General features: G+C 42.3%; 2 protein-coding genes across 5 annotated transcripts in view; one reads left to right on the top strand and one right to left on the bottom strand.

Annotated features, from left to right (window-relative positions):
* pbx4 (pre-B-cell leukemia transcription factor 4) overlaps positions 1–9,903 on the top strand; it is a 28,712-nt gene extending 18,809 nt beyond the window's left edge. For 2 of the 4 annotated variants that reach the window (XM_085783978.1, XM_085783979.1), the window contains 6 exons: positions 456–646; positions 799–934; positions 1,159–1,315; positions 3,797–3,867; positions 4,868–4,954; positions 6,210–9,903. In XM_085783978.1, the coding sequence (XP_085640104.1) occupies positions 456–646; positions 799–934; positions 1,159–1,315; positions 3,797–3,867; positions 4,868–4,954; positions 6,210–6,299 (732 nt within the window). In that variant the 3' untranslated portion in view covers positions 6,300–9,903. The remainder of the gene's footprint in view (positions 1–455; positions 647–798; positions 935–1,158; positions 1,316–3,796; positions 3,868–4,867; positions 4,955–6,209) is intronic. The other 2 variants (XM_085783980.1, XM_085783981.1) reach the window with 1 other exon arrangement.
* lpar2a (lysophosphatidic acid receptor 2a) lies at positions 7,670–13,454 on the bottom strand. The gene is made up of 4 exons (XM_085783982.1): positions 13,234–13,454; positions 11,675–12,427; positions 10,844–11,106; positions 7,670–10,244 (listed from the first exon to the last, which is right to left on the bottom strand). Exons 2-4 carry the CDS (start codon positions 12,423–12,425, stop codon positions 10,146–10,148), a joined length of 1,113 nt encoding a protein of 370 aa, XP_085640108.1. The 5' UTR covers positions 12,426–12,427; positions 13,234–13,454; the 3' UTR covers positions 7,670–10,145.
* Positions 13,455–15,782: the final 2,328 nt, after the last annotated feature.

Here is a 15,782-nt window from a genome sequence, read left to right as displayed (position 1 = left end):
AGTCAGAAGAGTCAATTAGTCAGTGCAAAATAAAAGGAAACATACGGTAGATTTTAACTGTTAAAATATGGCCCTAATGTTTTCAGCCCAACCATGCAGGACTGCTTACTTCTTTTTCCATGTTTTACATTTGTATTTGATGTGAATAGGCATTGATATCAAGTTCTGTTCTGCCCTCCACACTCATTGATCATTTATGGCTCCCTTCCCTGGTGTTTGGAAACTGTAGACTCTATGTTATGGCTGAAATACGACTAGTAATCACATGATCTAATATTAGACTATTTTTCTTAGCAAAGAGGAGGGCAGCTGATCAGCGGAGGAGTCAGAAAGCCGAGTCTTACACATGATCATCACGTGTCACATCACTGGACAGAGTCGGCGCTTGTACTGTCTTTTTTACGATGCCATTGAACTCCTTTTTTCTCCCCCTGTCTTCTCTATCCTGGGTGCAGGCCTGCAGTGAGTTCACCAACCATGTAATGAACCTGCTGAGAGAGCAGTCTCGCACACGGCCCATCTCTCCCAAGGAGATTGAGCGCATGGTGGCCATCATCCACCGCAAGTTCAGCTCCATTCAGATGCAGCTCAAACAGAGCACCTGCGAGGCCGTCATGATTCTGCGCTCACGCTTCCTTGACGCCAGGTCTGTCTGTCTGTGTCGGGCGTGTATTGTTCTGTGTGTGTGTGTGTAGATGATTGGTTATTTTCTTGAGGACTGAAGCTCGACCAATTCTGTTGTGTCAGACATGTATATTCCCTGCACTTGGCTCATTATCTCTGCTCTCTGTGTGTCAGACGTAAGAGGCGCAATTTCAACAAGCAGGCGACAGAAGTGCTGAACGAGTATTTCTACTCCCACCTATCTAACCCTTACCCCAGTGAGGAAGCAAAGGAGGAACTGGCCAAAAAGTGTGGGATCACTGTGTCTCAGGTGAATTGCTAACACTTGTCATTATCCAGGACTGTAGCTGCTTTTATAGAAGATGGGGAGATTTTGGTTTACAGCTTCATCTTTCTGTTTCACCGTCAGATTCAGTTCCTTTTTTTTTTTTAACTAGGGGTTTAATTTGTTTTTTCCTGTTTTGTGCCACTGCTACAAGTAAACAGCACTGCACTGCAATGCATTCGAATATCTGACATCTCTCTGTCCTTCAGGTCTCTAATTGGTTTGGCAACAAGAGAATACGCTACAAGAAGAACATTGGTAAGTTCCAGGAGGAAGCAAACCTCTACGCAGTTAAAACAGCGGTGGATGCTGCCAATGTGTCGGCGCAGGCTAGCCAGGCTAACTCTCCAGCAACACCCAACTCAGGTACCACGTGTCCCATGTCATCCTCCCACAAACCCTTCTACTTTCATTAACACGCACCACTTCCTCTCCATGCATACGCTTGTATTTTTAAACAATACATAACCCAAATGAACCGCACAATGGCTGTGTCATTTCTTGACTTCATTGCCCAAAGTAAAACCCACACTGCACAACAAATGTGTCTGTTCAGAACAATGTGAAATTAGCATATTTATTTTGCACAAGGCTTGATTTTCAGCCATTACAACTGTTAACGGTCCACTTTTCTTGCATTTACTCACCAAGCACTTTATTAGGAACACCATACTAACGCTGGGTAACTATTTCTAAGTAAAAACTGAGATTCATGAGACCAGACTATGTTTTCCCAGCCTCCACTATCTACTGTCAGCCTCAGGTTTCTATTCTTGGCTGACAGGAGCAGAACCCGGCAGTCTTTTACTTTTGTAGCTCATCCGCCTCAAGATTTGATGTGTTTTGCATTCTGAGATGATTTCCTGCTCCCCAGTTGTAACAGAGTGGTTATCTGAGTTACCAGAGCCTTGCCAGTCGGGCCTTTCTCCTCTGACCATCTGGAGAACAAGCACTCACCAGATGTTTTTTTGTTTTTCACACCATTATTATTAAAAACTCAAGTGATCGATGTGTGTGAAAATCCGAGGAGATTATTACTTTCATAAATACTCAAACCAAACCATCCAGCACCAAATATCAAGTCCCTGAGCTCATGTGTTTCTACACTCTGAAGTTTATCTGAAGCTCCTGACCTGACTGTGCTGCTCTATAACATTGAATTGAATTATTGCATCAATGAGCGGGTTTACTGGTGTTCCTACCAAAGTGTTTAGTGAACATAAATGAAAATAAAGTCATTTTGGTCATGACATAAGGATCTATAGATACACGAAATGGTGACATTGACGCTTTTATTGTTAAGTTTTTTTTCTTGGGTGTTCCAACTATTCTCTATTACTTTATAAGAAAGCATTTGACTGTCTTATATACTGTATTTACAAGCCCTACTTTTCAAAAACTTCATCTTAGAGTTAAAACCTTCAAGTTGTTGCTCATTTGGTTTGTGCAGTGTGGGCAGCCTTGTGTTTTGCTTGCATTCATCCTGTGCTATTCTTAGTGAGCTAGATGCTTTTTGTAACATAAGTAACTTTGGACTGTTGTGATGCTTCATGTAAACGTCAAACACTTCCTGTCCATCTTTTACATTTTCTCTCTGAAGATCATCCCATAATGTATTTATGTGCTTGTTTAATTGCCGTTGATATTTTAGTAATCTAGTCTAGTCTTATTTTTAAACAATGCAACACACAGCATATAGTAAAAATGTAGTAACCCCAATTTGCTAAGGAAGCAGAATGGAGCAGGTAGGTGATCGTTCACATGCTTTGATGCATTTAGTCTCTCCCCTTTTTTAATATTTTCGATTTGCTCAAAAATAAATACTGATCAGCTGTGTTGTTAGGCCCTATTTTAGAGTGACTAAATTTAACGGTGGTACATGAAGCTGCCGGTAAAAGGTGTTTGTTTTTTATCCGTTATCAAAGCCACAAGAGACTGGATGAAGTCAGAACTGTTTAAGATAAAAACATAGTCTGTATTTCATCAAAATATTGAACGAGATTTCATAATTTTAAACACTGAAATCAAGTAATTAGAACAGAGAATTGATGTAGTAGCTATCATTTCACAAAACTAATCAATTGATATTGACATTTTGTGCCATAATAAATCTAAGTTCTCTTCTCTCTTTAATATTATACTGAATACACCCAATAAACAAATAAAAGTGTTAAAGTTGATATAGTTGAACTATGAAATTTTACGTCACATATTTAGACTTCCTACAACAGTTTTCTCACGTGGTGAAACATTTACACGTGGTTTCAAAGGAGAAGCATATGTTTGCGTGGGAAAGCAGCTTTCCTTCACTCTGAGGAGCAGCAGGTTGTTTTAAGTAGAGTATAACCTTTAAAAAGCCTTAAAATGAAAGGTCTCCTATCCCCCACTTCTGCCTCGCTCCACCTGTCCTACGCTGAACTGTAGCCCAAGGTGATGGACAAACATCATCACCAGCTCTAGAAAAACTGGAAGTGTGACACTATGATGGCTAAAAATGCTTTTTGCAGTTATAAAAGGTTTGCAGATGTTTGCAGATATTACAACTGCATTGTTTTTATTTCCTTACTGACACACAAAAGTTGGTGTGTGCAGCTGCTGAGCATCTGTGCTGAGGAGAAACTCTGCTTCCATCTTATAAAATGGCCTCTTCAGAATAAGCTGAGGACAGTGACCCTCATATTGAAGCTGAAAATTAAGTCTGTGCCGCTAGTCGATGTCCACGACCAGCGGTGACCTTTTGACCCCAGGGCGCTGTGGTGGGGCTGATTGGATATTGGCTATATTTATATATTTATATATATATATTGCCTGCAGGGTCACCAGGGTCATACAGTTTGTCTCACACAGGCGACGCCTACCTCAGCCTGCGTTCTCTCAACGGGGAGGGTCTCAACATCGCCCCCTCGCTGCAGCCGCAGGTACGCACTGAGGACAGCTGCAGAGTTGACCTCTTTGCCGTAAACCCCAGCCACCCAGAGTCCTTGGACACCCACCCTCTTTGCATAGCTCCTTTTGACCCCGACCTCTCCTCAGATCCCAGATCCCATCCTGACTTTACCTTTGACCCCGTCAGCTCCTTCCCCAACACAAGTGCACACAAACCTCTACGCTCTGCACAGTGAGCATGGCTTCACTCAAACGAAGTAACGTCAGTCCGATTCAAGATCTTGAGAGTTGACTTACGACGCATCCTTCTGTAATTACTTGGACACATAGTCGCTTTCTAAAGGAAGTACAGAGTCAGTCTTGGTGCAGAAACCCCTACACCTGGTAAAGGGCTTCACGGTCTTCCTGGGCAATCTTGTATTTGTCAGTTTTAGAGCTGTGTGAGATATTGGCCTAAACCAGCGCTGGGGATTGAACCAACAGACCCTCGGGTCAATGGCTATTTTCTCCATTTTTATACATCATCATGCACCACCAACCCTTCAGGCCGGCCTCCTGTATTTTGTCCTCTTTCCCTGCTCCTCCAAACATTCCTCCATCCCGTATCTCCGTATATTCACCCCTCTACCTGTGTAGACAGAGATGTCCTCAGACTGAACTGTCCTTGTTTTTGTTGTCTGTTAATAGCAATAGTAATAGTTTTGCTGTCCTGGAAGCATCCACACATTCCTGCTGTTACGCACTACATGACCAAATAGTTTAAACAATAAAAAAGCACCTGCCTTAACTTCTGTCTAATATACAGTGGAAATAGTGTAACGGTGAGTCATGAAGTTTCAGGTGAACCATCATCTTTAACCACAAGGACTAAATTACCTAACACATTAACAGGAAATCGGTCATGACTAATAGAGGTGTGTGGATGCTTTTACCCCCATGTTCAGTCTGTAGCTGCTGGTAGCATCATGATTCATTTTGTTGGTTGTGTTAAAGACTGTGTTGAAATGTTGTGGTGTGTTTTGTCTCTGACAGGTGGATACCCTGCACCGTGCTACACACCTGACGGGCGGCTATGAGGAGCTGTCGGGTAGTGGCCTCTACACCCCTCATCGCCTGGATGTGAGTAGGGACTTAAAGGCCCTGTGGTGTAGCTGATAGAAGCATGGAGTTAGTCACAATACCTGCTTCATATTGTACGTCATTCAGATAAATAACTAACGCACAATCATACAGTTTACTAAAAAGTTAGGGACCTTTGGGTGGGGTATGCATACTGAACATCTCCGACTGGATGAGTACTCACCTCAATTTCAGCTGCAAGCCCACTGTTTTGTTTTTTACGCAGATTCGTTGATGGTTTTCTACCATAAATATGAAGAAAAAAAAAAAAATCACATAGGATATCATATTCACAAGATCGTGGGAGAAAGAAGTTACTATCTCAATTTCGTTGTAGCGTAATTCTGATAACACGTAGGCCGAAAGACTTTTAACACTGAAACATGACCAAAACAGGAAGTTGCCAGAGCCGTCTGCTGAGGAGTGGGAGCCTCAACCACAGCGGAGGTCTGTCGTAAGACAGCTGAGGCAGACAGGTCATCTCAGTCTCTCTGTCGGCTGGTCGGCCGGTGAAAATAGGGATTAATATATTGCAGTTATCAGCTGCCAAGCCGTATCATTTTTTTTTACTGTTGAGATTTATTAATCCGGGTTTTTCATCATGCCTAATCTTATACGTATGTGTAATTTTAAAACGAATGATTTGCATAATCTCCTCCATGGAAATTCAGACGACAATGGGTCACACAAACCTTTTAGTTCCTGAAAAGAAAGATCCAGGAACCATTTGTTACATGCTGTTGATACCACAGGTGCACCTGTTCCATAAATACAAATTAAGGCCAGTTGTAACCTTTGGCATCTAAAAGTCAACAAACAAATGCTCACAGAGACATGTCAGTTAAACCTACAGCAGGTTTTTGCTTGGAGGTAATTTACAGTTCAGCTGAAGGAATTTTTTACTTCACCCTAATGATAGGTTCGTTAAGAATGGTTGTGATGATGTTTTGACGTCGTGCGGGCGTGGTGAACAATTACCAGTAAGTCTGAGCAACTGATTTTTACATGGCGGCAAAATGACATGGTGAGAGTTCTCGCCTGTTTTCATGAGAAAGTGCCTTATCATGTCACGTAGTCGACGCCGAATTCACATCAGTAAGTCAGGGGGAAGCTTGATTATGAGATAACAAGTTCTGAGAATTGGTAGTTTTGGTTTCAACTAGTGAACTGACATTGTTTGGTTGGGCATCAAGTTGATTCAGACCTGAAATGTGAAGCTTCCTGTTCACGCTTTCCCCTTCTCTTTGTTTTGCAGGCTAACAGCTGGCAGGACACCACCAACCCCCCCTCGGTCACCTCCACTCCCGGTCCTCCTGGCAGCGTCCACTCCGACACCTCCAACTGATCCGGTGGCTCTCTCTCCCTGCCATCACTTCATTCCCACTGAGGTCTGCTCTGACTACCATCCTCTGCCCCCCTCCACCCCCCTCCGCCCCCCCACCACCGCCACCACCACCGTTCTTCAGTATACCCTCGTCTCTCCACCACCAGACAGCCACACACATGGCTGTGTTTGCATTTCATAAACACACACTGTGCTGGACCACAGGACAGCCGAACAGTAGTTAGGAGGAGTTCTCCCCTCCACCCCCAAAGCTCCACTTCAGTGCTCGAGGCTCCACAACTCAGAATGAAAAGAGGAAGGAGCTCACTGATACCGAGACCGATAGAAAACATCTTTACTATCATGGACTTTTTGAAAAAAACAAAAACACACGGACCCAGCTGTGTAGATGATCACGATGTCTGTACATTATGTGTATATGCACGTTAACTTCACACAGTACTCACACAGCTTGTCCATGTGCTGTTGACCTCTGCACTCAACCCTTTGCTTTGGAAAACTGTTTGTGATTGCCTGTATCTTCTTGAAGCCTTGGCAATTTGACAGCCAAACCGTTGTTGATACAGATCACCAGGGAGCTCTGCTCACCTTGCTCGTACCAAAGTGCTGCCCCAGTAGTTGTCAACACATCCGTTCCTCCGAGATCACCCCTCTGCCAACTCTACACACACAAGACGCTGTTGTATCTTCTTCCAGTCCTTTACAGCTTGATATTTCATTCTGTTGGAGATTTCCAAGTGAATAATCGAGACATGCGCAGAGGTGCATGCATGCACTCCCCTTCCATAAACACACACACACACACGTGCGCGCACACACACCCTACTACTTTTCAGTCGTTTTCATGGTAAGCTGACATAAAAGATGTGTCAAGCACAAAAGTTAGCATCCTTGTTATGGGTGTCTCTACCTGTAAAAAGGTAGGTAAGGGGATCACTGTTCTTAAGCAGGCAGGACAGGTGATAATAGGGCTGGCGAGGAGGAGAGGATGAAAGGGCAGAGAGAGGAGAATATCTTTGGTTGAGTGGATGTAACTAATAGCCCTTTTTGTTGCTAACCAATAGAGGGTGTTGGTAGATGGCTTGTAGACTTTACTTCTTGCTTTCTGTCCACTAGTTTATTTGATTGTAGGCTATTTTCTAATGCTGTTTCACCAAGAATGCACCAGCCACCACCAAAAATGAGCTCAATAAAGCATCTAAATGACGTTAGGAGGAGGGTGGAAAGATTGTGGGGCATCGATGTGTTATTGGGACAAACGTGACATGAATTTAGAAACGTGACTGTCTTCCATGCATGTAGGACTTCTAGGCGTGATATTATTGTTTTCATTTAACCTTCCGAGTTTTTAGCTTTGTTTTTATTAACAAAAAAAAAAAATAAAGGGTATAATTATTACAGTCAGACCAAAAAGGAAAAAGTGCATCATGTATTACTATGATGTGTGTGTCTCTGTGTGGGCGTGTGTACAGTCTTCTTGGGATGTCTTAGTCAAACTGGCTGGTGCCCTCCGACCTTTGTAAGCATTATAGACACTGGGTGCTTCCACCAGCCAATGACAGCAGCAGGTGGGGTTCAACCGAGATCTCCTCCCCCCCATCTTGACACGTTTAAGCTTGTGAGCCCGAGGCAACACGCTACAACCTTCTGTTGTACCAAAAACCAAAAATACCACGTTCAGCAATGTAATAATGCTACTCTGTGTCTCTCTAAAGTTGGTGCACAGCCACCATTTCAGTTCGAGGCGAGGAGGGAATTATATTTGTATCTGTGTCTCTCTTGTGTGGTGTTGTCATGCCTCAAGTTGATTTCATTTTTGGGGTTTTTGTTTTGTTTTTTGTTATGGGGCTTCATGGGAGGGTGGGTGGAGTGAGGACTGTCATATCAGACCTGTAATTTTGATTGTGAGCATCACGGTTTTGCTCTCCCCCTTTACCCATCTTTTAATATCTTCTGATAAAACCACAACTTGAGTTCTTGTTTTTACTTCTGTGGCCAATTGGGCAAGGGCTTCTCTCTCTCCTCTGTTACCAAAAAAAGAGGCAGCACTGGGTGTAGTAAAACAATTAACTTGTGTTTAAGACAAACCTTGCAGCGTTTTTTTGGGGATTTTCATTCTTTGGAACCATTTTATACATTAACTGTTATGTGAATAACAAAAGCATTTTGATAGTAAGGTAAAGCCTTATGAATATTTAAGTGTCAGTCAAGACTTTGTTGAACCATATGTTACAGAACAAAACTTGAGCTTGTAAGCTTGGTCACATGTGATATCCCACATTTAATTACTTGTTTTGTTACTCATCGCAGTTCATACGACTGTATCTTATGAATAACGTTTATCGCCACACCAAATTATCATGACCCCTCCCCTTTTTCTACCTGTTGTAATGGATGTCACTGTACAGTTTGTGTAATGTTTCAGTATTTTTTTTTTCCTTTTATAAACTTTGATGTTTGGTTGAGATGCCAGTTTTATTTCCGGCCTTTGTGCCGCAGAATTCACGATAACTCTGTATCAATTTTGAATATTATTTAGGTCTTTTGTTACATAACCGGGTGGCAATGTACGGTTTAGAGGCGTAACACTTGGTGCTGTGGAAAGATGCGTGTATCAATTGAGGTTCTGCAATGGACGTTATTTGGTATATTCTGCCATGTTGATCCCTTCACACCTTTTTTTTCTGAACATTTCCCACGCTCCCTCAGTTATACAGTCACTATTTCCAAATAGTCACCCATTTTTGTGCCTAATTTATTCCCAAATCTCGTTTGAATGCTGCTCAAATTATTCCATGATATCAGAAATTCCTGATTATGGAGTGGCAGATTCCTTTTAAAATCAGACAGATGCATAGGAAGAGGCTTTAAAATTCAAGTGCTGAGAGCTTCAAATTGATCCCCCTATGTCGGCTAAATGCCATGACACACGTTTCCTGCTTTATGGAAATATAATCCCGGATTAATTTGACTAACAGGTAAATGGCGACTTGGTATAAAATTTGTGTCAGTGTGAAACAGGAAGTAAACCAGACGTGCATGTCTATGTGTTAGTTGTACACTGAGCTCTAGCAGCGTGTACCACATGATGTGCTAACCCAGCAGTTTTGCAAGAGCCCCTTGTTGCAAAGCAGCGGATGCTCTTCTAAAATACAGAACTTAATTTTAGTCTGTATTTTTGTTTAACTCTTGTTTTGATCCTGAAAGTGACTAAATGACTTCCACAGCATCAAATGTCTCCTCTAAACCTTTTTTGATTTCTTTGTTTTTATTAGTATATTTGTATCTCCCCTCTTTTCCTTGTATTTACCCCTCTCTCTACCTCTGTCTTTCCATTTCTCTTGTATATAACCCCCACTGTTTTCAGACTTGTCAGTCTGTATGAACTCCTTTTATACCTCAACTTTAGAATTGTTCTAGAAAGAGTAAAACAAAAAGGAAGAATATGACAAATTGTAGTGTTCTTATTAGAAAATTAATAAAATGATTTAGTGTGATTTTTTTTTCAGTATTTGATTTCAGAATTTAGGAGTGTATCATTTTATAATTTGTCACAAATGCTCTTGTGATAGTCAAATGTAATAAAAGGAGAGATTGCACCATCTGACGGTAACATGTGAATCTGTCAGCCTCGTGGAAAAAGAGAGAAAAACTGAGGAATTTTCATCTTTTTAATCAATGCATCTAATCTTACAAAAGCAAACATGGAAGAGAGGTAGTTTAACGGATGTTTCCTGATGTCCAGCAATTTTTTTTTTTTTACATTTTACATCACGTATCCTGGTTAGATAACAGTAAAAAAAAAAAACATTTGAGTTGTTTTTTTTTATCTCAGGCCTGCAGCCATCACACCCCCGGCACTGTCCAGCTGTCTTCTTTACTGTTGGTGTCCTGAGGCGAATACAACTGCTGGTCATCTGACTTCTGGACACAGACAACAGTTTCCTATGGAGAAAACACAGTTTAATGAGCTGGACAAAAAAAGATTCAAGAGAGAAATTCAAGAAACAATTGATTGCATTTCCTGTTCAGTGACTTGTTTTTTTAAGAGGCAGTCTTTGCTCTGGGTTCAACAAAACAAAAAGTAGAAATCAAGGAGGAGTTTTCAGGTTCCTTCTTGTCCCAAGTACCAGTAAATGTTTCATTTCACTTCTCAGATAGGTTTCAAGAGAAACCAGTCAGTGCATCGGTCCAGTAAGCATAACACACACACAAGCCAAAAACTCTGACAGGATAGCAGGACTTTGTTTTATGTTAATCTAGATAACAGGTACTGTTACTATAGGAGCAGATGTTTGATAAGTGCTTCGGGAGCGTCAGCAGCGTTTCTATCAGGCATGTTCAAACTATTCGACAGGGGGGCCGTGTGACAGCAGATTTTTGTTCCAATTAATCAGCTGATCTCAGTCTTCAGACGGTTGACTGGTCAAACTGTGCATTCTCGATTGGTTGGAACAAAACACTGCAGCTACTCCAGCCCTTTGTGGAGTAGTTTTTGCCTTATTCATATCAACTCTCCATCTAGAGGCGACAGAGTGGGGCACCTGTGAAAGAGGCGAGTCGATCTCCAGAGGTACCGGCTCCCTCTGCTGAGCGTCGTCTCTCCAGCACAGACAGCACAGGATCCTCTTGAACGTCATGCGCATCTCTTCGTCTCGTAGGGAGTAGATGATGGGGTTGACCAGAGAGTTACACTCGGCCACCACCAAACAGTATTTCTCAAAGACATTGGCTCGACTGTTTTTACCCAGAAGTCCATCCAGTAGGAGAATGATGAGGCCGGGCGTCCAGCAGATGACGAAGGCACCTGTATTTACGAAAGCAGAAATGAGAGTCAACAATAATAAAACTCACTGTTCCACCGAAGCACCAGGTGTAACTTGACACTGATCTCAAAGTTCAGTTATGCTGGGTTATATTTGCACCTTGATTGGGCAATATTACGTTCAACTGCCACCAGGAAACAAGCCACCTGAGTAATCAAAGGAGTGGATTGTGGAGGAGAAATACGGTCTCAATTTCACCGTCTCACTCTGGACATTCCTGTCAACCTGTGTCACTAAACAACATGCAGCGATCTGACAAGGACAGACGCAAAACGAGACCAAAGCGGCAGAACAAGTTTGCAGAGGAAGTGAGAGGCAGCAGAGAGGAAACTCGCGTGTCTCGTGTCTCTGAGCTAAAGCACATCAAAGTAAATCACGTATGGACACTTTCATAAAGGAAAATAAATCAGTTTCCTTTTTGTGCAAAATGATGGGTTCAATTTAGGTAAAGGCTGTTTTTATCTGGCTGTGAACAAACATCAACGTCTTGACACCTCCACACAAATAAATGTTCATGTGCAAAAGCGGTCACAAGTTGTTTGGTCTTACCCAGAACCATGGAGATAGTCTTCATCAGGTTGATAACAGTCTGCCTGTGCTGCATGTCAGAGGTGTGCTGAGACACGTACTGGATCTTGTATCTCACATAGATGAAGATACGAGTGTACATGGCCACCATGATGAAGAAAGTGAGCAAGTTAAGAACTGCCCAGAAGATGAGGAAGCGGCGGCTGTAGAGAGGAGCCACGGTGGAGCAGTCCGACAGATTACACTCGCAGTTCCAAAACTTGGAGGGCACCAGGCCCATGACGATGCCCACGGCCCAGATGCAGGCGATCAGCAGCACCACCCGCCGCTTGGACATGGTGCTGTGCAGCTGCATGGTCAGGACGGTCTGGTGACGCTCCACGGCCACGGCCAGCAGGTTGGCCACCGAGGCCGTGAGGCTGATGTCGATCAGGGCGTTGCGGATGTACCACTGCTCCTTAGTGAGGGTGGCGGTCCAGGGGCCGGTGTTCAGCATCAGGTTGGCGTAGGCGACGCCGGCGAACAGGTCCGCCGCGGCCATGTTGGCCAGGAGATAGTAGATGGGGAAGTGGAAGCGACGGTTCACGAAGATGGCCACCATCACCAGCAGGTTGGCCAGGACGACGATGACACACACGGTCAAGCCCAGTCCGATCACGATGTAGTCCCGCGCCGCCCATTTCTCGCTGATTTTCTTCCCCGCGTGGTCGTAGAAGAAGGTGACGTTATGGTCGTAGTAGCAGATATTCGACGCGCTGCTCTCCAAGTCCATGACTGTAAAACACAGAACAGGAAGTTCAGCATATTTACCTGTCATCAACATCAACAAGCGCACCAACGCACCACATACAACACTGTGTTTGTTCAACAGGATTCCCACTCCAGTACATATTCACTATTCACCATGAAAAAAAAAACATAACTATTATTCACCCACATCAGTCAAATTATGCTTTTCACAAACTGAAAGCTGTAAAAACATTTTAACATTTCCAAGCTCTCATCTGAAATATGTTGAAAATGCATTTAGTTGCTTTGTCTCTACACAGTTGTCAACATCAACGTCTGTCAGTTGGCCCTGGCACCGTGCAGATGCAGACACAGATAATCCTCCAGTGCAGAGAAGATTTTAACTTCAGAAGTACAGTACGTGACAGATGAGTCTGAGTCTTTTTCTGTGCCCATGGTGATTAGAGAAAACAGAAAGTGGGGAAAACATTCAGAAATAACTGAAAAGTACTTGAAAAAGGAGAAAAGATGGAGGTGGTGACCTTAAAGTGGTTAGTTTTGCTACTTTTATCCAGGTTAATTTACAAAAGCCCAAAGTTAACAGTGGTATAAATCAACAGCCCCTCTGGAAAAACCTACACTAAAATCTACACACACATATAAAACTATTTAAAAACAAGTTTCCCTTTCTTTCTAAGACAACAATACGAGACACTTTGCTGGTTTGGCGCCCTGTAACAAATGCACAGAGATGAGTGAAATTGATACTAACGCTAGATAACCATCTGCTTAACTGAAACTCGTGTTGATTTCAATTTAAACTTAATATTAATCATGAGTTGAAACCTTACCACCGCTTCAGGGTCTCCTCCATCCAGACTGCGGTGGCGTGACCCCGGTGCTCCTGGCTGCCTTCAAGGTGCAAACGTCCAAAGGTTGTTTTTTTTCTCTGTGTGTGTCCGTCTGTCCCCTAAACGCGGCGACGCGGCTCCAGGAAGGCGCTGCCGAAATTACTGTCACTCAGATCAGCTGCACCACACCGACAGGTAGCGGTGGTGCCTCCACGTACCGCCTGGGATGTCGGAAAACACAAGCACACTGTCGTCATTTTGCCTAAAGGGTCATTGCATAGCAGGGGGGAGGGAGGAGGGAGTTTATGCATTTGTGTTGCACCTCGTTCAAATTTGGGCCACATCTGAGGCGTTGCATTAAGTGTGATTTGATAACTTTTTTTTTTTTTTTTTAAAGTTGAACTCCGTATGAGGACACAGAAACACCAAACACTACCAGTCTATGAGGGAAACAAACGATGAAATAATCAATAGTCGTGTTTTCAAAGCTGTGATTATAAAGTATAAATAAGAAATATATATAAAATAAATAAATAAATCTGCCTGCCTGCCATGCGAATTTTAACAGAATCAGTCCAATTAGCGTAATTTAGGAGAAGCACGTGAAGGCAGCAGGATATTTATTAGGCAAAACGCGACTTTGGACTTCAATTCGACCTTTTCAGAGGCAATAATCCAGACATGGACTGATAACTTTATGAATTTCCAACACCACTAAGAGTGGTTACAGTAAATGGCACATTGCTTCTCTCGGTTTTATTATTTTTGAACGCATTAACTGGAAATGTCGTGCAAAAAAAGAAGACCTCAGTCTATTCAAAGCCCACAGTCTGGTCACCACAAGCCACAGTTGCACATCTAGACCTATATCAATATCGCAATCTTGAACAACCCATCACTCCTATCCAATTGAGAGTAATACAGATACAGAAGTTTATCTTTATATCCACCCTGTGTCCTCCACTGTTCGCAATAGTGCACTAAAAGAATAGAGTTTATAATAAATAAAATTACCAACTAGAGAAAGGTACAAAACAGAAATAATACCAGTAACGTTAGAGCATTCATTACATTACCTGTGTGAATATTGCTTCTGCCCTCTAGTGGCCACAGTGGTGAACTGCAGCGTTTAAATGCATCAAGATAGCGTCAATGCAGCCAAAACATAAACGCTGACATTTCCGAAGAGTGCTTTCAAATGAAAGTACCGACAGGAGTGAACAGTTTCAAATTATAACAAACAATACTGGTATAATATAGCGACTATCTTGTGTATATTTTGTAAATTGTTTTACCGTATTGGCAGAAATGTAGTAGGCTAACCGTCGTCGGCGGGCACGTCGGAGCAGTTAGCTAGCTGTTAGCTTGGAGAGGCTACCAAGTTACTAAACGGCGATTTTCACATCTTCTTCACAGTGACATTAATCATAAAATGGTGAAAATCCACGGCATTACACTTACAATTCCTCCATTAAACTGCAATGTTATCTTAACCCGTGTTAACCTAATATTCCCGTGAAGAGTTATGAACGAAAATAAAGCAACAGTTGAATTGAGCTCCGCCATGTTGAGTTGCTGCCTCCTGTGGTCACAAGTGGGAACTACAACAGCACATTTTATTCTGGGTTTACACCAGGCCAGCCCAGAGTTTGAGTAATTATTTTTGATTCATGCTGTTTTTAATGACCAAAATTAGGTTTTTGTTTATGGCATGAACTGAATCTAGTGTCTACATAAATTAATTAATATTTGTTGCGCCGAGTTTGTTTCAGCACATTATTTTGAAATGACCGGAAGTGATGTTTCTATTATATTTGTATTGATGCTGGCTTCACTCATTTGATGCATTGCAGTTCCTCGTTAAGGCCACTAGAGGGCGCTAACTTCTCGTGATAGAGATTGTGGTTACATCTGTCATTTGACATTTGACCGAAATCAGCAGGTTCAATATTTTAAATCAACATTAACCACTTGTTCCCAATAATTTATGATAATCACACTAATCTTGCCTCATTTAGTTTTAAGATAACTAGCAATAATTTCATGTAGTGCTGCTGTTCGCTACTTTGTAGTGAGTTATCACCTTTTTAATGCACAAAAACCGTTATTAATAATAATAATACGTTCAAAACATAACGATATTTGGAAGAGGCAGAGTGGCTCACCTTGTATTTAATAAAGATAGAGTCAGCAGATAGGGTCTGTCAGCTCACAGGTCCATCCTCTGACGTTTTGTCAGGTCTCATCGGCCTTGTCTTTGTACTGCTATGGATAAAACAAATGCATAAATCAGGCTGCAAGTAAACAAGGACACTCACTGAGGCAAAGCACAGCAGGACAACTCAGCATCTGATTTTCTGCCCCTGAAGTTTTGGACCCACTGCAACCTCAATCACCTTTAAACTTTACTTAGTATAACAGCAACAGGGTGAAGTCCTTCTTTAACTTTACTTAACGTTTGTCACGTGCAGGCTATGAGGGCTGTATGAACACAAAAAAAAGCATGAGTAATCAGGGGCAATGCAGAGGAAAGAGAGAAAATTTTAAAT

This window comes from Trachurus japonicus, chromosome 8 (genome assembly GCF_045865225.1).
Source record: "Trachurus japonicus isolate A0001 chromosome 8, Traja_1.0".
Classification (NCBI taxonomy): domain Eukaryota; kingdom Metazoa; phylum Chordata; class Actinopteri; order Carangiformes; family Carangidae; genus Trachurus; species Trachurus japonicus.
The sequence above is the reverse complement of the archived record's forward strand: the minus strand, read 5'-3'. Positions and strand labels throughout refer to the sequence as shown.